Genomic DNA, 21,971 nt, shown 5'->3' on the forward strand with positions numbered 1-21,971 from the left:
TCTGCAGTCTCTGAGCCTCTCCTGTACCATGTCTGCAGTCTCTGAGCCTCTCCTGTACCATGTCTGCAGTCTCTGAGCCTCTCCTGTACCATGTCTGCAGTCTCTGAGCCTCTCTTGTACCAAGTCTGCACTCTCTGATCCTCTCCTGCACCATGTCTCCGAACATCTCCTGAAGTAAGTCTACCTCTGATCGTCTCCTGTACCTGGCTATCACTGGACCCTCTCCTATACCATGTCTGCAGTCTCTGAGCCTCTCCTGTACCATGTCTGCAGTCTCTGAGCCTCTCCTGTACCATGTCTGCAGTCTCTGAGCCTCTCCTGTACCATGTCTGCAGTCTCTGAGCCTCTCCTGTACAATGTCTGCAGTCTCTGAGCCTGTCCTGTACAATGTCTGCAGTCTCTGAGCCTCTCCTGTACCATGTCTGCAGTCTCTGAGCCTCTCCTGTACCATGTCTGCAGTCTCTGAGCCTCTCCTGTACCATGTCTGCAGTCTCTGAGCCTCTCCTGTACCATGTCTGCAGTCTCTGAGCCTCTCCTGTACCATGTCTGCAGTCTCTGAGCCTCTCCTGTACCATGTCTGCAGTCTCTGATCCTCTCCTGTACCATGTTTGCAGTCTCTGATCCTCTCCTGTACCATGTTTGCAGTCTCTGATCCTCTCCTGTACCATGTTTGCAGTCTCTGATCCTCTCCTGTACCATGTCTGCAGTCTCTGATCCTCTCCTGTACCATCATGTCTGCAGTCTCTGATCCTCTCCTGTACCATGTTTGCAGTCTCTGATCCTCTCCTGTACCATGTCTGCAGTCTCTGGCCATCTTTTCTACCATGTCTGCTGTCTTCGAACATCTCTTGAAGTATGTCTACCTCTGACTATCTCCTCTACCATGTCTGCAGCCTCTGACCCCCTCCTGTACCAAGTCTGCAGTCTCTGACCATCTCTTGCACCATGTCAGCAAGCTCTGACAACTCTCTGTAGCATTATAGTCACTGAATGTTATGTGTGGCCCCACTGGTGATGTCAGGGGCCACAATTGAAGCTCCCTGTATGAAGTGAGTTGACCACCAGGGAATTAGTTCCTCTGAGACGTTAAACCCTTCCCTTTTCTATGCAAAAGTAAAAAAAAAAAAAAAAATAGGTTTCAGTTGTACTTGAAGTAAAGTGAAGATGTTGAATGACTTCATGAATGTCATCTTTCCCTTCATTGGGCCACTCTGAAAGAAGCAGCGCAGTCACATGATCTGGGCAATAATCCACTTACTGAAATGGTGCGATGGACTCCAAAGGTACTTCGAATTGGGACTTGTGTGTCTTCAAATTGTAGAAATATTTGCGATTGTGGCTCTTGCTAAAAGCCATCGTCCAGGGTTCTGCGGATAGACGGCAGAGGAGTGTTACTGCTCAGAGCTCGCAAGGCAACATCAGTCATTCTAATGAATGCACAAACTATTATACAAATACGTCTCTGCAGTATTACATGGGTGTCATTTTACTCCTTTCTATGGCATTGATAGATCAGTCTCTGTACCAGAAGAGCTTACACTCAAATTTCCCACCACAGTCACAAATTATTCCAACTAAAAAAACTAAATATATAACCTGCGCTCCGACCAACACAGACAGCTGCACCAAATAAGTCTGAACACAGGACTCAGATAACAAAAAGGAAAAAACAGTGTGCTTGTCCCTTTAAAAAATTCACATGTACATAAACATAAAACACTAAAAAAAACTGCGTATCTAGTTCAGAAAAAAGTGTGCAAACATATATAAATTAAACCATATACCACTTGAAAAATCATGAGATTGTGAATCAATAAATGATCACGAATATTAATCCCCCATAATGACAACGTGAAAGAAGTTTTTTGAAATCTTTGCAAATGTATTAAAAATAAAAAAAATCCCATGTACAGAAGTATTCACAGCCTTTGCCATGACACTCAGAATTGAGTTCAGGTCCCTCCTGTTTCCACTGATCATCCTTGAGATGTTTCTACAACTTGATTGGAGCCCACCTGTGGTAAATTCAGTTGATTGGACATGATTTGGAAAGGCACACACCTGTCTATAGAAGGTCCCATAGGTAACAGTGCATGTCAGAGCACAAACCAAGCCAGGAAGTCCAAGAAATTGTCTGTAGACCTCCGAGACAGGATTGTATGGAGGCACAGATCTGGGGAAGGGCACAGAAAAAATTCTGCAGCATTGAAGGTCTCAATGAGTACAGTGGCCTCCATCATCTGTAAATGGAAGAAGTTTGGAACCACCAGGACCCTTCCTAGAGCGGGTCGCTCGGCCAAACTGAGCGATTGGGGGAGAAGGGCCTTAGTCAGGGAGGTGACCAAGAACCCAACGGTCACTCTGACAGAGCACCAGCGTTTCTATGTGGAGAGAGGAGAACCTTCCAGAACAACCATCTCTGCAGCACTCCACCAATCAGGCCTGTGTAGTAGAGTGGCCAGATGGATTACACTCCTAAGTAAAAGGCACATGACACCCCGCCTGGAGTTTGCCAAAAGGCACCTGAAGGACTCTCAGACCATGAGAAACAAAATTCCCTGGTCTGATGAAACAAAGATTGAACTCTTTGGCCTGAATGGCAAGCGTCATGTCTGGAGGAAACCAGGCACCACTCATCACCTGGCCAATACCACCCCTACTGTGAAGCATGGTGGTGGCAAAATCATGCTGTGGGGATGTTTTTCAGTGGCAGGAACTGGGAGACTAGTCAGGATCGAGGGAAAGATGAATGCAGCAATGTACAAAGACATCCTTCATGAAAACCTGCTTCATTGCGCTCTGGACCTCAGACTGGGGTGAAGGTTCATCTTTCAACAGGACAACGACCCGAAGCACACAGCCAAGATAACAAAGGAGTGGCTACGGGACAACTCTGTGAATGTCCTTGAGTGGCCCAGCCAGAGCCCAGACTTGAACCCGATTGAACATCTCTGGAGAGATCTGAAAATGGCTGTGCACCGACGCTCCCCATCCAACCTGATGGAGCTGGAGAGGTCCTGCAAAGAATGGGAGAAACTGCCCAAAAATAGGTGTGCCGAGCTTGTAGCATCATACTCAACAAGACTGGAGGCTTTAATTGATGCCAAAGGAGCTTCACCAAAGTATTGAGCAAAGGCTGTGATACTTAAGTTTATGGGGTTTTTATTTTTGTTCTTTCATGTCGTCATTATGGGGTATTGTTTGTAGAATTTTGAGGAAAATAATGAATTGAATCCATTTTGGAATAAGGCTGTAACATAACAAAATGTGGAAAAACTGAAGCGCTGTGAATACTTTCCAGATGCACTGTAGATAAAAGCTGCTTGGTGTGACAGAGGAGCACTTTTCTTACTATTTTCTCAGCACAAGGAGCACTGTGCAAACACTGGGGGCATAGGGTGCAGACAACATTGCAATAAATCAGTCCACAAACTCACCATTTACAGTCTTCACTATATACAGACCAGTCGGTACGAAGTGACGATCGTCTCTGCTGGTGTAGGACAGACGCAACATCCCGCTGGTGCTCTTAATGAGCTTCATTTCTAGCCTAGAAACAATCACAGGAATGGAATAAGTGGCAAATCATAGCAGCCTTTATAATGGGTCATCCTCCAGGGCGGCGCTACAAACAGGCCACCATATGCTAGGAATTCAACCAGCCATTTAACTTGAGATCAACAGCCACAAAATGAGGCTGAAAATATTTCAAAAAATGTTCTGATCCTGAGGGGAAAATAGATTCTAATGCACAGCTGCCTTCTTAATATTGCTGACATTTCAGGGGATTCACCAAAATCAAATTTCATTTTGGGGTCTGCCCACCCATGATAATATTGAGACTAGTGTGTAATTTCCAAGTTGTATAGAGAATGTGTTTTTGAACCTTTTCCCGCCAGTCGTTCCCGCTTGCGCACTAGGGAACCTGCTGTAATGGCGGCGCCAGTACCCGAGATCCGATTAAAAAATCGTCTCAGGTGAGGACACCGCTGGATGCTTGGACAGGTAAGTGCCCTAAAAGTATAAGTCAGCAGCTACAGTATTTGTAGCTGCTGACTTTTAAAAAAAGGGGGGGGGGGGGTGGGGGTTGGCCGAACTCCTCTTCAATGGTCAAGCAACGTCACATACTGTATGTGTTCATGGGGAACGGCTTTCTATAGTGAGAGCGCACTCGCAGCACAGTGACTAAGCTGTTATGGACAGCTCCCATCATTGTTTACAATTGGGGTGAAGACTTGCAGCTGAATTCCAAGAATTCTAAAAATCTGGAGAAAAAAAACGCAGGCACATGATGAGTTAAAGTGATGGTAAAGTCTTGTTTTTAAAAAATAAAAATAAAATAACAAACATGTTATACTTATCTCCCTCTGTGCAGTTGGTTTTGCACAGAGCAACCCGAATCCTCCTCTTGGGTCCCTCTTCGCTGCCTCTGGGCCCTCCCTCCCGTTGAGTGCCCCCACAGCAAGCAGCTTCCTATAAGGGCATCTGGGCTGAGTCACAGCACCCTGTGTCCATGCAGACATGGAGCCCTGTCCCAGCCCCCTCTCTCCTCTGATTGGCTAACAGACTAATTGACAGACACGGGAGCCAATGGCACCGCTGCGGTGTCTCAGCCAATCAGGAGGAGAGTCCCCGGATGGCTAAGACACTCGTGGACATCGTTGGAGAGAGATGGGGCTCAGGTAAGCAATTAGGAGGTGCTGGGGAGGCGGCTACAAGCAGAAGGTTTTTTTATCGTAATGCACGGAATGCAATAAAGTGGAGTCTTACCCAAAAGTGGAACTTCCGCTCATTTGTGTCCTCGCCCCTTCCAGTGCCACAATTGGCACCTTTTGGGGGGGGGGGAGAGATACCTGTTTTTGACAGGTATCCTGTTCCCACTTCCAGGAGTCCGCGCGGCGGCCCATGAAGTCACCGCAGGGCTCCCTCCTCCTTTCCTTGTCGCCGGGCCAGTAGGAGGAGCGGGGCCTCGCACATGTGCAGTAGGGTTCCCGGCGTGAAGCCCTAAGGCTACACTGCCGGTGTTCTGTCAAAAAGTGTCCGGCCATCAAATAGTGTCCGCCCCGTACTGCGCAAGCGCAGCGCTTGCGCAGTAAGGGGGAGAAGGAGACTCCGAAAGTCTCCGAAGAAGAACGGCGCCTTCCAGGTTGAAGCCCCACCATCCAAGCGGACATACGGTTGCACATAGTAACAGGGCCCCTCGCGGGCTCGCTTCGCTCGGCTATTTTTTATTCTAACTCTATGTCCACTTGGATGGTGGGGCTTGAACCTAGACTCACTGCACAGGCGCCATTTATCTTCGGAGATGTTCAGCTTCTCCCTGTCCTCCGTACTGCGCAAGCGCAGTACAGGGCGGACACTAGCCGATGGGGGACACTATTTGATACATCACCGGGTTCCCTTACCCGCAATGGTGGCAGCAGCACCCAACAGCTGATGGAAACATCAGCTGCGGTGCCGACATCGCTGGCTTTTAATTTATTTATTTTTTGGGCGGACCTCCGCTTTAAGATAAAAAAAAAAACCTTCTGCCTTTACAACTCCTTTAAGTCCAATTAGGTGCATGTCATCTCCAGGAAGTCTCTCTATATTACTTATATGTAACAGGTTTATTGCACCCCCAGAGGATGAGGAGAGAAGCACACACTGCAGCAATGTCCACCCCTCCCCTCTGCTGCCCATTCACAGAAGCCTTTGCATTTTGTGAATGAGTTCACATAATAAAGGCTTCTGTGAATGGGAAAAAGGAGGGGAGGGGCGAGCATAGCCGTATCAACAACTCTGCTCTTGAAGCAATGAAGAATTATCTTCCTGGAGCACAATAAACCTGTCAAATGTGAATAATAGAGATAAATTAAGGAGGCGGCAGGCATCTCGTTTGACTTACCTCATGGTATGCCTGCAGTTTTTACAAAGTAGCTAAATTAATGGAGTTCAGATTTAAATTATAGGATTTATGCACCGTTCCTGGAGGCTTGGACATGTATGTGTCAGCACTGAAGAATGGGGAGCAATGCAATTTTTGTTTTTTAAATAAATAAGGTCTAGTCTGATTTTACTTGCAGGCCTCAATGTCTAGTGACACTTACCTCAAAAATATCTTCTGTATCTCCTCTAACCTGTACACCTCCTTCACCCTGGAGAAGAGAGACAAACACTGTGACACAAATCACTTCAATATTAGATGTGTTGCAAGAGTTAAAGCCGACATTTAATCTGTTGCCTTTCCTGACTTTTCCCTCCCTCCTCATCAACAAGACACGACACAGAATTAACCACTTCAGCTCCAGGCCTTTTATTGACACCTGTCTACATGTAAAAATCTGTATTTTTGCAAAAAAAAATAAAAAATTTGAACCTCCAAAAGATTATATATATTTTTTCTAAAAGCAGAGGCCCTAGGCCAGTGATGGCGAACCTTGGCACCTCAGATGTTTTGGAACTACATTTCCCATGATGCTCAACTACACTGCAGAGTGCAAGAGCATCATGGGAAATGTAGTTCCAAAACATCTGGGGTGCCAAGGTTCGCCATCACTGGCCTAGGCTCTAGGGCCTAGAGAATAAAATGGCGGGCGTTGCAAATTTTCTTATGTCACACAGTATTTGTGCAGCAGTTTTTCAAACACAATTTCTTTTGGGAAAAAATTCACTTTTTTAAAATTTTAATGCAAAAAAAAAAAACAAAAACAAAAAAAAAAAACACAATACATAAGGCAATTTTTTGTAAACTATAAAAGATGATGTATGGGGAGTAAATAGATACCAAACACGTCATGTTTAAAACTGCGCACTCCCGTGCAACGGCAACAAACAGCGTAAATTTTACTATCCATAGGCAATGCTTTAAAAGCCTTTACAGGTTACCACTTTAGATTTACATAGGAGGTCTGGTGCTAGAATTACTGCCCGTGTTCTAACGTTCGCAGCGATATCTCGCATGTGTGGGACAATCGCTGTTTGCGTGCAGGACCGGCGCGCATGTTCACCTTTGCGTGCTATAGTGAGGGGGCAGTGGCATTTCACTTTATTTTATTTTTTTTTTATTGTTATCAAAATTATTTAATTTTTTTATTTTTTTAACACTGTTGCTTAAAAAAACAAACAAAAAAAAAACAAATGTATTACTTTTATTGCTGTCATAAGCAATGTAACCATCCTTGTGACAGAAATAGGCCTGCGACAGGTACTCTTTATGGAGGGATCAGGACCCCAAATCCCTCCTCTGCCCTTAAAAGCATTCAAAACACCAAGATTTGCGTTTTTGAATGCTTTCAATTAAAAAAAAAAAAAAAAAAATGGCGCCGTTGACATTCGGGTACACCAGCAGTCATGTCATGTCATCGCTTCCGGGCTACAATAAAAAAACAACCAATCATAGCCGATCCCGACTTTGCCTAGCTGTCCGGCCAGCTGACGGATACGATGGCTGGTCAAGCAAGCCGTGGAAGGTGGCGGGAGGGTGGGGACGTCCTCTCCCGCTGCTTGTAATAGCCATTGAGTGGCTAGTTAGCCGCCCTGATGGCTTTTACAAGCAGCGGGAGAGGACGTCCCCACCCTCCCGCCACCTTCCACGGCTTGCTTGACCAGCCAACGTATCCGTCAGCTGGCCGGACAGCTAGGCAAAGTCGGGATCGGCATTGATTGGTTGTTTTTTTATTGTAGCCCGGAAGCGATGACATGACATCACTTCCGGTGTACCCGAATGTCAACTGCGCCATTTTTTATTTTAAATTAAAAGCATTCAAAAATGCCGAAGTCTGGTATGGATTTTAAGGGGAACCCCACACCAAGATAAATTTAAAAAAATGGCGTGGGCCGCCACCCCCCAAAAATGAATACCAGATCCTTATCCCAGCATGCCAAAAAAAGGGGGGGGGTGAAGCGCCCCCCCCCCCCCACAAACAATATAAGGCCACATGCCGGCAAGATGGGAGGGATGTTGATGGGGACAAGGGCCTCTTCCCCACAACCCTGGCCGGGCAGGGGACTTATTGGAATCTGGAAGCCCCCTTTAATAAGGGGGTCACAGATCCCTTCCGCCGCCCGCCCCCCCATGTGAAAGAAGGAGTATGGGGCACGTAGATATACACGCTGCACAGATATGAACTGTTATCATACGGAAATATGGGGTGCAACTTGTCATGCAACTTTGGGGTCCAGACAAGGTCGCCCCAAGTGTGGATGGAGCCTAAAGGTGACTATTCCATGTAGGCGAGTCATTCTTCTCATATGTCACACATTGAATTTCAGGTGTCACAACTATAACAGATGCTGAACAACATGAAAATTTATTTTATACAAACGACTTCAAAAGAAACCCAATGCAGTTTTCAGAAGCGGAAGCGAACTTGTCTCATACAGAAGCTCACTAACCGTATGGGGTTCATGTCCGGGCGGCTGGGCTTGGAAACGGCCTTCACAAACTTCTCCGCCAGCTGAATCCTAAGGAAGAAGAGCGGATACACAAGAATGTTATTCTCTACTCATCTCTATCAGCTGTCGCAACATTTGCAATGTAGATGATCTTCTCTGCAGTTCATGGAAGACTCATCACCTCATCACCCTTTTCCGCCAATAGGCGCTATTGCAAGTAATCCAGACTCCAAAGGGGAATAACAAATTCACAAGGCCCTATTGCAAGATTTTTCATTGGGCTCCCAAGCAACCTCTCTCCCGGCACTGTCAATTAGGACAACTGATCTTGAAGTGTCATTCCACCCACATCATGAAAAACTGTAGGTACATGCTGTGTTACGTGCTGTTCATACTCAGTCACTCTGGGATTTGTTTTCTGTATTCTGCAACAAAAAAACTGGTTGATCCTGCTGTTCACTGTCCCTCCCTCCTTGTCTGTGTCCCCACTGCAGTCCGAGACTGTGTGGACCAACGGTTGCCAACCATGGCCCGTGGACCACTGTCCACAAGAAAATGCATACCACCCAAATATTGTTTCCAGTGTTGATGGAGCACTATTCCTTCCACTGACACCAATGATGGGGCACTTTTCCTTCCACTGACACCAATGATGGGGCACTATTCCTTCCACTGACACCAATGATGGGGCACTATTCCATCCACTGACACCAATGATGGGGCACTATTCCTTCCACTGACACCAATGATGGGGCACTATTCCTTCCACTGACACCAATGATGGGGCACTATTCCTCCCACTGATACCAATGATGGGGCACTATTCCTCCCACTGATACCAATGATGGGGCACTATTCCTCATAACTGATACCAATGATGAGGCACTATTCCTCCCACTGACACCAATGATGGGGTACTATTCCTTCCATTGACACCAATGATGGGGCACTATTCCTCCCACTGATACCAATGATGGGGCACTATTCCCCCCACTGACACCAATGATGGGGCACTATTCTTTCAACTGATACAAATGATGGGGCACTATTCCTCCCACTGATACCAATGATGGGCACTACTCCTCCCACTGATACAAATGATGAGGCACTATTCCTTCCACTGATATAAATGGCACTATTCCTTCCACTGATACCAATGATGGGAGACTATTCCTTCCACTGATACCAATGATGGGACACTATTCCTTCCACTGACACCAATGATGGGCACTTTTCCTCCCACTGATACCAACGATGGGGCACGATTCCTCCCACTGATACAAATGGTAGGGCACTATTCCTCCCACTGATACAAATGATGGGGCACTATTCCTCCCACTGACACCAATGATGGGGCATCGTGTGCTCCCACTGGCCGAAGTCCAACCCCCTCAAAGTCTGAAGGACAATAAACTGGCCCTTTGTTTAGGAAGTTTGGGGACCCCTGATTTACAAAATATTACTATCATTTACAAATGAATGTTTATCCACATATGAGAATAACACTGAAACGCCCTTTTTAAACATAAGTGGTTTAACTGAGGCTTTCGTTCATGTATGCAACTCCATGTCAAGATAAGGACAAGCAGGTGATTTAATAAAATTTGAAGGAAACCCCCCCCCCCCCCCCAAAAAAAAACACACTCCTTTGTTCTCTACCAAAGCCATGTGTACATGAAAAGGTAATCACATGGCACTGTTTACCAACAATGGCAAGGCGATCACATGGCCTTGTTTACCACCTCTAACAAGGTAAGCACATGGCTTTGTTTACCAGACCAAACAAGGTGAACACATGGCTTTATTCACCAACCCATGGCAAGGAGATCACCTTGTTTGCCAACACTGGCAATGTGATTATCTGGCTTTATTTTCCAACACAGACAAGGTGAACACATGGCTTCATTTCCCAGCACTGGCAAGATGATCACATTCACCAGCACTGGTAAGGTGAACACAAGGCATTGTTTATCAGCTCTGACAAGATGATCATATGGCTTTGTTTACCAAATCCTGACAAGATGATCACATGGCTTTGTTTACCAAATCCTGACAAGATGATCACATGGCTTTGTTTACCAATGCTGACAAGATGATCACATGGCTAAGTGTATGGATGCTGATGTTCACATTGCTTTGTAGGCCACTGGATTTCTTTTTAGGTCCACTGGATGTTAGCAACCATATTTAACGGTATGTCACAAACCACTGGCGGGCAATGGTTAGCACTCTCGCCTAGCAGTAAAAAGGGTCGCTGGTTCGAAACCCAAACCACGACACTACCTGCCTGGAGTTTGCATGTTCTCCACGTGCTGTGTGGGTTTCCTCCGGGTACTCCGGTTTCCTCCCGCACTCCAAAGACATGCAGGTAGGTTAGTTGGCTTCTGTCCACAATTGGCCCTAGTGTATGAATGGGGACCTTGGATCGTTGGCTCCTTGAGGGTAGGGACCGATGTGAATGTGCAATGTACAGGGATAGGGACAATTGTAGACACTCACTCAGGTTGAACTGGATGGACTGGTGTCTTTATTCAACCTTGCTATGCAACTACGTAACTATCAGAAGCCTTTTAAAAACGCCCACTGAACCCATTTCATTTTGCCTTCCCCTATTACATTAGCCAAATTGCAAATTTCACCAAAACTTCAATTAACTGAAAATTATTTTCATTATCGTTTTCCACCTGTTTGTTTCTATTATTATTCAGACAGAAATATTTGTCGTTAAGGAAAGATTGTAATGGAAAAGCAGTAGATTCTTCATCGTCTATTGAGGAACACAGCAACAAAAAACGAAAAAGAAAAAAGTCAAAAAGCAGTCCAAATGAGGGGGGGGGCAACAGGCATCGATGGAGCCAAGATGAAACCTGGAAACTTTTGCATCAATGAAATGAACTAAACGCCCAAACCTGAACCAGAAGAGTTGAAGTTCCCTACAGGGCAAGAGATCCGCCAACAACCCAGAAGAGATCACAGAGGATCAACCTGATGCTCAGGCCAGGAGAAAAGTCACCACCAAGGGGAATGACTGCCCCAGAGGCTTACACCAGAAACAACTGTGAGCCAAGAAACTATCAACAGGTGGAGTAATATAGAAAAGAAAGCAAAGGGGGAGGTGACTAACCTCGACGGGACTTTTAATGGTATCAAACATAACATATATTGACACAGGTCAAATAGCAATCACTCAAAAAGATTTTTTAAAGAAAAAGATTTTTTCAAAAGATTTATTATACAAAAAATAACAATTTTTTTTGCTAAAACAGCACTATACATATATATATATATATATATATATGTCCATACAATACATTAAGATCAGGAAGAATCATTTGTGAACTCAGTCAATGTAGTAAGATGCTCGACATGTTTCACTCATAGACGAGTTTCTTCAGGAGCTTTGAGTATCATTGACAAGTGTAATACTGCATGGATAAACACATACACAAAAAGTGATTAAATAATACATGTGCCATTATTTACAATAAGCTTTAAAGAAAAAAGCAAATAATTGAATCTGATTGCTATAAACAACATTGATATATACATAGGTTATATATATGGGGGGGCAAAGCATTAGGGTCGTTCAACAATCTAGGAGGCTGAGGGATCATACACTCTAGGAGCCTCCTAGATTGTTGAACGACCCTAATGCTTTGCCCCCCCATATATATAACCTATGTATATATCAATGTTGTTTATAGCAATCAGATCAGATCTTTAAAAAATCTTTTTCTTTAAAAAATCTTTTTGAGTGATTGCTATTTGACCTGTGTCAATATATGTTATGTTTTATACCGTTAAAAGTCCCGTCGAGGTTAGTCACCTCCCCCTTTGCTTTCTTTTCTAAATTCAATATTTGGGATGTGGTATCATTTTGTTTGGTTGGCTTCACTTCATTTTTTAAAGGTTGAGTAATATATCTACCCAAATGTAGAAAACAGACCATCAAAAAGAATGGGAACATCAAATGAGAACATTGGATAAAACAGGTCCAGAAGGCAAGACCAAAATGTAGAGAACAGACCAACAACAAGAAAGGGAACATCGAATGGAAACCTTAGATAAAACAGGTCCACAAGGTAAGACCAGCCGGTCTAAGAATAACAAGAGGTCCAAGCCTCAAACTGATGACTCTTGACATCGGGGAAAGAAGGCTCCAAAAAAGAAAAAAAAGGCTGCCTTGAAAAGCCATCCAATTCTCATAAGAGATAATTATCCAACGTAATACATCTGGTGGATAGTCACAAAATGTAGGCGTTGGGGACAACCCCAAAGCATACCAACATGGAGCCAAGGTGGAACCCAGAACCCTTTTGCATCCATTAAAAGGGCCAACGCTCAAATCTGAACCAGAGGTGGTGAAGTTCCCTACAGGGCAGGAGATCTGCTAACACCACAGAGGATTTAACCAGCTGCTCAGGCCAGGACATATGTCACCACCAAGGGGACTGACTGCCCCAGAGGACACTGGGCTTACACCAGGAACAGCTGTGAGCCAAGAAACTATCAACAGGTGGAGTTATTTACCCAAATGTGGAGACCATGCCAACAAGAATGGGAACATCAAATGGGAACATTAGACAAAACAGGTCCACAAGGTAAGACCTGCCAGGTCTAAGATTAACAAGAGGCTGCCTAAGACAGCCATTTATTTCTCATAAGAGATAAATATTCAACATAATACCACTGGTGGCTAGTTAAAAAACGTAGACGTTGAGGACAACCCCAAAAGCATACCAACATAGAAGTTAGACCAAGGTAGGCAGGAGTAGACACAGACAACCATGCCAACCTGGTGATAAAAGTAATTTGACCTGCACCCCCATCCTTCCAGCAAAGATGTAGAACGAGGAGCAAAAACGTTGGTGTATGGGCACCTGAATGCATCCTCCGCGGGGTCATTAGATTAGGACTGAAACAACGAATCGAGGAATTGACAACTAATCGATTATGAAAATAGCTGTCAACTATTTTAGTTGGCCTGCATACAGAATGCATTGTTTGTTTACATATCAGGAAATACAGTGCAGCACACGTACAGCTCAGTACACCATCCATACATGTCAGTAAGTGCCTGAGAACTTGTTAATGTGAATGTGTGAGGAGCAATGCCTCATGGGACATGTAGTCCTGGGCAGGAAGTGAGTGGTTCTCAAGGCAGAATTTTTTTTTACCTTGCTATAGGGGCATTCTATACTATATTTTGCAGCTTGCTATTGGGGCACTCTGAAGGCAGGAGGATCCAGAAACATCAGCGGGGGGACCTCAGAAGAGGAGAATCAGGACTGATCTGTGCAAAACCATTACACAGATCAGGAAAGTATAACATGTTTGTTTATAAAAAAATAAAAAAAGACTGTGTGCAGGGAAGATCAGCATCTGAACCCAGGAGAAGGTGGAGGGTGATACAAAAAAAAGCATCAATCAAACCTAGTTTGCCAATCAGGAGAGAAAGGGGGCGGGACCAAACCACCGCTCCGTGTCTGAATGGACACACGGAGCTGAAGCTCAGCTCGGGTGTCCCCCATAGCAAGCTGCTTGCTGTGGGGGCACTCAACAGGAGGGAGGGGCCAGGAGCACCAGCCAGGGACCCCGAGAAGAGGAGGATCCGGGCTGCTCTGTGCAAAACCATTACACAGATCAGGTAAGTATAACATGTTTGTTTATAAAAAAATAAAAAAAGACTGTGTGCAGGGAAGATCAGCATCTGAACCCAGGAGAAGGTAGAGGGTGATACAAAAAAAAGCATGCTGCTGCTACTACTACTACTACTACACGTCTCAGGCCTGGTTCACACCTATGCGTTTTTTGGTGCTTTTTGAAGAAACAGACTATAGTTCATTTAACATGGTTTCCTATTGGACACGTTCACATCTATGCTTTTTTTCAGCCGCAGCCTATTTGAAAAGGACTTTTTTTCAACGCAAATGGTGCTTTATTTTTTTTGGTTCAATAGACTTCAACGGAGAAGCTGCAGAAAATGATGTAGTGCGTTTTTGCAGCAATTTGCGTTTTTTAAAATCCGCCCAACAACAAATTGGCTAAAAAAAAAAAAGCATGAGAAATGCAAAAACGCAAATCGCAGCAAAAGCGCAAAGCGCACAGCAAAAAGCAATGTAGAAACATATCAAAAGCAAACTGCATAGGTGTGAACCGAGCCTTATGCTGGCCACACACGTATCGATTTTCAGACGAGAATATTCATACGAAAAATCTTTGTAGATTCGCTGTACAAAAGAATGTCATTTGAAAATTTCTCACGCTTTTAAAGAGGAAGTATAGCCTCGGGGGCAAAAAAAAAATACACTCTAGAAGACAACTGAACTAGAAGACAAAGGAAATTCCTGTTCACAGATTCAGAACTTGCCTCTGGTTGAAATGCTGAGGACGGATGTCCATGCCGTTGAGAAACAGAGCATCGAGGATATGAATGGCGCTGATCTTCCTCTGAGCCTTCCCCTGTAAATACAGCACAAGACGTCCATTACACCGACTGCAGCCACCCAGAAAGTAAAGTCACCACCATCGCCCACTGGTACCCACCTCCCCCTTCAGCTCATGGACAATTTCTACAGACAGAAGAGTGTCTCGTGGAAGTTCGGTTTTCAGATCTAATTTAGTCCACCGGTCTGCGGGCCGCCCCCCCCAGGTGTATATCTGGGATCTCTGCAGAGAGATAAAAAAACACATACATGAATCAGATCTTACACTCCTCCACACACCAAACACTCCAGAGCACCCCCTGAGAGTCCGTCACTCACCCCTAAACCTAAGAGGAACTTGTGCTCACTCCCGGACACCATACACCGATAATCCATCACATGACTAATCTTCTCCAGCGTCTTCGATGTGAGAGGAGTCGGCTTGTAGTTATAAATCTCAATGTCCCGGCTCTAAAGAGAAAAAAAAAAAGAAAAAACACTAGAGATGAGTAAGGTTCAATGATTTAATGCCTCTAGGACTCAGGAGAACTAGGTAAAAAGCTTAAGCCAATTCAAGGTTGACTTATATTTAACCGCTTGCCTACCGGGGGAAGCATTTTTTTGCATGTTAAAATCTGCATGGAGTAAACAGATATCAAGCAACTCCTTCTATTATATTTTCTATTGAACTCACGCGCATGCTCCTGAAGAGTATGCAGGAAGTATTTGCCAGACAATTGTTCCTAATCTTTACTGACAGTCTACTGACTGGCTTTTCTCCAATCACCTGGTACCATTCCAATGTAGCACCAATCTTTAAAAAGGGCCCAAAATACATCCCTGGGAATTACAGACCAGTCAGCCTAACATCAATAGTATGCAAACTCTTGGAGGGGAGGATAAGGGACTATATACAAGATTTTAGTAGTGAGAACGGTATCATTAGCAGTAATCAGCATGGATTCCTATAGAATCGTTCTTGCCAAACCAATCTATTAACCTTTTATGAGGAGGTGAGCTGCCATCTAGATAAAGGAAGGCCCGTAGACGTGGTGTATCTGGATTTTTGAAAAGCATTTGACACAGTTCCCCTTAAACGTTTACTGTACAAAATAAGGCCATAGGGTGAGTACATTGATTGAAAACTGGCTACAAGGGCGAGTTCAGAGGGTGGGGATAAATGGGGAGTACTCGGAAAGGTCAGGGGTGGGTAGTGGGGTCCCCCAGGGTTCTGTGCTGGGACCAATCCTGTTTAATTTGTTCTTAAACGGCTTGGAGGATGGGGTAAACAGCTCAATCTCTGTATTTGCTGACAATACTAAGCTAAGCAGGGCCATAACTTCTCTGCAGGATGTGGAAACCTTGCAAGAAGATCTGAACAAATGAATGGGGGGAGGGGCAACTACATGGCAAATGAGGTTCAATATAGAAAAATGTAAAATAAGGCAATTGCGTGGCAAAAATCTGAATGCAATCTATAGACTGGGGGGAGAACCTCTGGGGGAATCTAGGATGGAAAAGGACCTGGGGGTCCTAGTAGATGATAGGCTCAGCAATGACATGCAATGCCAAGCAGCTGCTAGCAAAGCAAACAGAATATTGGTAAAAAAAAGGGCATCAACTCCAGAGACAAAACGATAATTCTCCCGCTCTACAAGACTCTGGTCCGGCTGCACCTGGAGTATGCCGTTCAGTTCCGGGCACCAGTCCTCAGGAAGGATGTACTGGGAATGGAGCGACTACAAAGAAGGGCAACAAAGCTAATAAAGGGTCTGGAGGATATTAGTGATGAGGAAAGGTTGTGAGCTCTGAACTTATTCTCTCTGGAGAAGAGACGCTTGAGAGGGGATATGATTTCAATTTATAAATACCGGACTGGTGACCCCACAATAGGGAGAATTTTTTTTTTGCGGAAGGGAGTTTAATAAGACTCGTGGCCACTCATTAAAATTAGAAGAAAAAGTTCTGAAGTGTTGTATTAAAACTTGCCTAGTATCTCCAGTGATAGGGCTAACAACCCATTTAGTTACAGAGAGGAGCTGTGTCGGTCGGTGAATATAAGAGAAAAGAGGTTTAACCTTAAACTATGTAGAGGGTTATTTACTGTAAGAGCGGCAAGGATGTGGAATTCCCTTCCACAGGCGGTGGTCTCAGCGGGGGGGCATCGATAGTTTCAAGAAACGATTAGATAAGCACCTAAACGGCTGCAACATACAGGGATGTACAATGTAATACTGACATATAATCACACACATAGGTTGGATTTGATGGACTTTTGTCTTTTTTCAACCTCATCTACTATGCAACTACTATGTATCAGTTTTTTTTTTTAATCTTTTCTACCTTCACCTGGCTTCCTGTACTCGCTCGGGAGACTGTTGGCCTTTACGGTCTTTGAGATGCCCTATGTGCTGGTGCCAGCCCTGCTGAAAAAATATCCCTCAAAACGATACGCCTGAAGAAGCGGTTAACTGCGAAACATGTAAAGTCTACAGCTGGATAAAGATGAATATTCAATTTCTCTTAATGCCTTTTCCAGTTCTTATCAGAGGAATTTGATTATTTCAAGGGTGTCGCTGGTTATGGGATACGCTGTACTTTTTATATGTTATAGTGTGGGTATTTTCCTTTTTTTTCAATAAATTAGTATTTGTCCCCCCTTCAGAACACAACAGCTCAGCGGGGGGAGATCTCTGAACTAGGGCTGAAACAACTAATCGATTAATCGACAACTAATCGATTATGAAATGAATCGATTACTATTTTCATAATCGATTAATCGGCTAGTTGAAAAATGGGGTTAAAGTTAATGAGTCTGATGTTATTTACCAGATTGACCATTTAATAGTATATCTCGCCTCTAATAATATATACAGTATATCTCTTCTCTAAAAGTATATACAGTATATCTCTCCTCTAATAATATATACAGTATATCTCTTCTCTAATATATACAGTATATCTCTTCTCTAAAAGTATATACAGTATATCTCTCCTCTAATGGTATACACAGTATATCTCTTTTAATAGTTTATACAGTATATCCCCTCAAAATAGTATATACAGTATATCTCTCCTCTAACAGTATATACAGTATATCTCTTTTAATAGTATATACAGTATATCTCTCCTCTAATGGTATATACAGTACATCTCCTCCTAATAGTATATACAGCATATAGCCTCTAATAGTATATACACTCTAATAGTATATACAGTATATCTCTCCTCTAATGGTATATACAGTATATAGCCTCTAATAGTATATACAGTATATAGCCTCTAATAGTATATACAGTATATCTCTCCTCTAATAGTATATATCATCTAATAGTATATACAGTACTGTATATCTTCAATACTATATACAGTATATCTCCTCTAATAGTATATAAAGTATATATCCCCTCTAATACATACAGTATATCTCTTCTGTCTGTTATTCTCAGAGTGGATTTGATATTTTGCTCCCTAACCATATAGTTGATTATTTATATTTAACACTGTATATAGAGATATTTATGAATAAATTGCTTCTTTTTAAAAACTTTACATATTGACTAAATTATACACCACACTTTTTTCTAAGGTTATTAACCGATTAATCGATTAATCCAAATGATAATCGGCCAACTAATCGATTATGAAAATAATCGTTAGTTGGAGCCCTACTCTGAACTAACCTCGCATGGTTATTACAGAGGCTCCGACCGGAGCTGTCAAAACGTGATGTGTACTCGGCTTAAGGGGGGCTATTATTGCAGAGAATGGACAACCCCATCTGATGTAGCCAGCATTTTACATTTCATTCATAAAACGTGGCCTGTGGCATGGAGCCTGTGGTGTCCTACAGAGTTCTATCTTATTAACCAGAGACAGGTCACAAGACACCCCTGTGCACAAGATTACTGAAAGCCAAGACAAATCTCAGACTAGTAGGAAAAATAAAATGTAATATTATGTAAAAAAAAAAAACATTTTTTCAAGATTTGTTTTTAAATCATATGTGCTTGGGGTCAGCGTCAAAGGCTTAGCCCAATTAAAAGTGACATTTCATTTCATGGAGAATGCAACAGGAGTGAGAATATGTACTGACCCTGCAGTTCTCAATGCACAATGTAGTGGATCCTCCCACCCCGCAGAACATGCCGCTGATTTTACAGACAAACCTGAATGAGCTGATAGAACTTGTTCTTTGCGTCAATGTTGGTTGGAGCCACACGAGCCTGGTCAGGAATCTAGAACAGACAAAAAGCACATGTTGTAGAGACAGGGTCATTGTGTTAGGAGATGGGGCACTCGAGTTAAGAGGCAGGTCGCTCAGGATAAAAAGGCAAGGAGCTCCGGTTAAAAGGCAGGGCGCTCGGGTTAAGAGGCAGGGCGCTCGGGTTAAGAGGCAGGGCGCTCGGGTTAAGAGGCAGGGCGCTCGGGTTAAGAGGCAGGGCCCTCGGGTTAAGAGGCAGGGCCCTCGGGTTAAGAGGCAGGGCCCTCGGGTTAAGAGGGAGGGCCCTCGGGTTAAGAGGGAGGGCGCTCAGGATAGGAGGCAGGTCATTCGGGTTAAGAGGCAGGTCGCTCAGGTTAAGAGGCAGGTCGCTCGGGTTAAGAGGCAGGTCGCTCGGGTTAAGAGGCAGGTCGCTCGGGTTAAGAGGCAGGTCGCTCGGGTTAAGAGGCAGGTCGCTCGGGTTAAGAGGCAGGTCGCTCGGGTTAAGAGGCAGGTCGCTCGGGTTAAGAGGCAGGTCGCTCGGGTTAAGAGGCAGGTCGCTCGGGTTAAGAGGCAGGTCGCTCGGGTTAAGAGGCAGGTCGCTCGGGTTAAGAGGCAGGTCGTTTGGGTTAAGAGACTGGTTGCTCACGATAAAAAGGCAGGACGCTCACGATAAAAAGGCAGGACGCTCCCGATAAAAAGGCAGAACGCTCACGATAAGAGGCAGGGTGCTCACGATAAGAGGCAGGGCGCTCACGATAAGAGGCAGGGCGCTCACGATAAGAGGCAGGGCGCTCACGATAAGAGGCAGGGCGCTCACGATAAGAGGCAGGGCGCTCACGATAAGAGGCAGGGCGCTCACGATAAGAGGCAGGGCGCTTACGATAAAAGGCAGGGCGCTCCGGTTAAGAGGCAGGGCGCTCCGGTTAAGAGGCAGGGCGCTCCGGTTAAGAGGCAGGGCGCTCCGGTTAAGAGGCAGGGTTGTAGGGTTAATAGACAGGTCCCTCGTGTAAGATAGGACCATCAAGTTAAAAATTTCCAACAATACCAGACTGGCTATATTTTACACAACATTAAAATATACATCCCACTCACCCCCCAGAGCTTCAGGCACTCTTTCCGGATGTCTGCCTGGCGGGGCTCATTCAGCGCCCTGGAAAAAAAACATCTCAAAATGTCACTGCTCAAAAGCGGATATATTTAAAAAAAAAAATCAAACACTTATGGGACCGCCGGCTACAATCACCTGATACATGTGCATAGCTTCTAACTTGATTGGTGCAGCTGTGCATGGTAGCCAATCAGCTTCTTACTTCAGTTTGTTTATTTAAGCTTTGACAAATAACCCTGGAAGTTGATTGTTTTTTTATGCAGAGCTGCACCAGATTTTGCACACTCCGATTTTAGTAAATCAACCTCTAAGTGTCACTGTGTACAGAGGATATAAAAAGTCTACACACCCCTATTAAAATGTCAGGTTTCTGTGATGTAAAAAAACGAGACAAAGATAAAAACATTTCAGAACCTTTTCCACCTTTAATGTGACCTATAAACTGTACAACTTAACTGAAAAACACTGAATTTTTTAGGGGGGGGGGGTAAAAATAAAAAACAAAAATAATGTGGTTGCGTGAGTGTGCACACCCTCTTATAACTGGGGATGTAGCTGTGTTCAGAATTAAACAATCTCGTTCAAACTCATGTTAAATAGGAGTCGGTACACACCTCCCATCATTTAAAGTGCTCCTGATTAACCCCAAATAAAGTTCAGCTGTTCTAGTAGGTCTTTCCTGACATTTTCTTAGTCGCATCCTACAGCAAAAGCCATGGTCCGCAGAGAGCTTCCAAAGCTTCAGAGGGATCTCGTTGTTAAAAGTTATCAGTCAGGAGAAGAGTACAAAATAATTTCCAAGGCATTAGATATACCATGGAACACAGTGAAGACAGTAGTCATCAAGTGGAGAAAATATGGCACAACAGTGACATTACTAAGAACTGGACGTCCCTCCCGAATTCATGAAAATACGAGAAGAAAACTGGTCAGGGAGGCTGCCGAGAGGCCTACAGCAACATTAAAGCGGTAGTAAACCCCCAATGTTTTTTTTTTTTTTTAAACCTGCAAAGCAAAAGGCAGAATGAGCTAGTATGCACCGCATACTAGCTCATTATGAAATACTTACCTTAGAACGAGGCCCCGACATCTGGCCCGATCCACGCCGAGGGAGCCGACATGCTCCCTCGGCGTCTCTTCCGGGTATCGCGGCTCCGGCGCTGTGAGTGGCCGGAGCCGCGATATCGTCACTCCCGCGCATGCGCGCGGGAGATTTCAGTCCGGCCGCACGAGCGCTGCCGGATTTTCACGGAGAGAACCCCCTTGTGCGCATGCGCCGCTGCAGTCAGCGGCGCATACCGAGGGGAATATCTCCTAAACCGTACAGGTTTAGGAGATATTTTTTTTACCTACAGGTAAGCCTTATTATAGGCTTTCCTGTATGTAAAAGTTAAAAAAATGACCATACAACCACTTTAAAGGAGCTTCTGGCAAGTACTGTCTGTGTGGTGACAGCAATCTCCTGTATTCTTCATATGTCTGGGCTATGGGGTGGAGTGGCAAGATGGAAGCCTTTTCTTACCTAGAAAAACATCCAAGCCTGGCTAAATTTTGCAAAAACACATCTGAAGTCTCCCAAAAGCATGTGGGAAAACGTGTTATGGTCTGATAAAACCAAGGTTGAACTTTTTGGCCATAATTTCAAAAGATATGTTTGGTGCAAAAACAACACTGCACATCGCCCAAAAGAACACCATACCCACCGTGAAGCATGGTGGTGGCAGCATCATGCTTTGGGGCCGTTGTTTTTGCAGCTGGAACAGGGGCCTTAGTCAAGGTGGAGGGAATTATGAACAGTTCCAAATATCAGTCAATACTGGCAAAAAACCTTCGGGCTTCTGCTAGAAAGCTGAACATG

The 21,971-nt window shown here is 44.4% G+C and overlaps 1 protein-coding gene across 2 annotated transcripts in view; it reads right to left on the reverse strand.

The window, feature by feature from the left end:
* Window positions 1-21,971, reverse strand: part of CMTR1 (cap methyltransferase 1) — a 97,940-nt gene that overhangs the window by 19,673 nt on the left and 56,296 nt on the right. For both annotated transcript variants that reach the window (XM_077485393.1, XM_077485394.1), the window contains exons 16-24: window positions 20,098-20,155; window positions 18,971-19,039; window positions 15,141-15,272; window positions 14,923-15,045; window positions 14,747-14,838; window positions 8,377-8,445; window positions 6,090-6,137; window positions 3,438-3,550; window positions 1,259-1,367 (exon numbers count right to left, since the gene is read on the reverse strand). In XM_077485393.1, coding sequence (XP_077341519.1) covers window positions 1,259-1,367; window positions 3,438-3,550; window positions 6,090-6,137; window positions 8,377-8,445; window positions 14,747-14,838; window positions 14,923-15,045; window positions 15,141-15,272; window positions 18,971-19,039; window positions 20,098-20,155 — 813 coding nt within the window. The remainder of the gene's footprint in view (window positions 1-1,258; window positions 1,368-3,437; window positions 3,551-6,089; window positions 6,138-8,376; window positions 8,446-14,746; window positions 14,839-14,922; window positions 15,046-15,140; window positions 15,273-18,970; window positions 19,040-20,097; window positions 20,156-21,971) is intronic.

This window comes from Lithobates pipiens, unplaced genomic scaffold (genome assembly GCF_037356315.1).
Source record: "Lithobates pipiens isolate NorthernLeopardFrog02 unplaced genomic scaffold, aLitPip1_a1.2 Scaffold_18, whole genome shotgun sequence".
Lineage (NCBI taxonomy): Eukaryota > Metazoa > Chordata > Amphibia > Anura > Ranidae > Lithobates > Lithobates pipiens.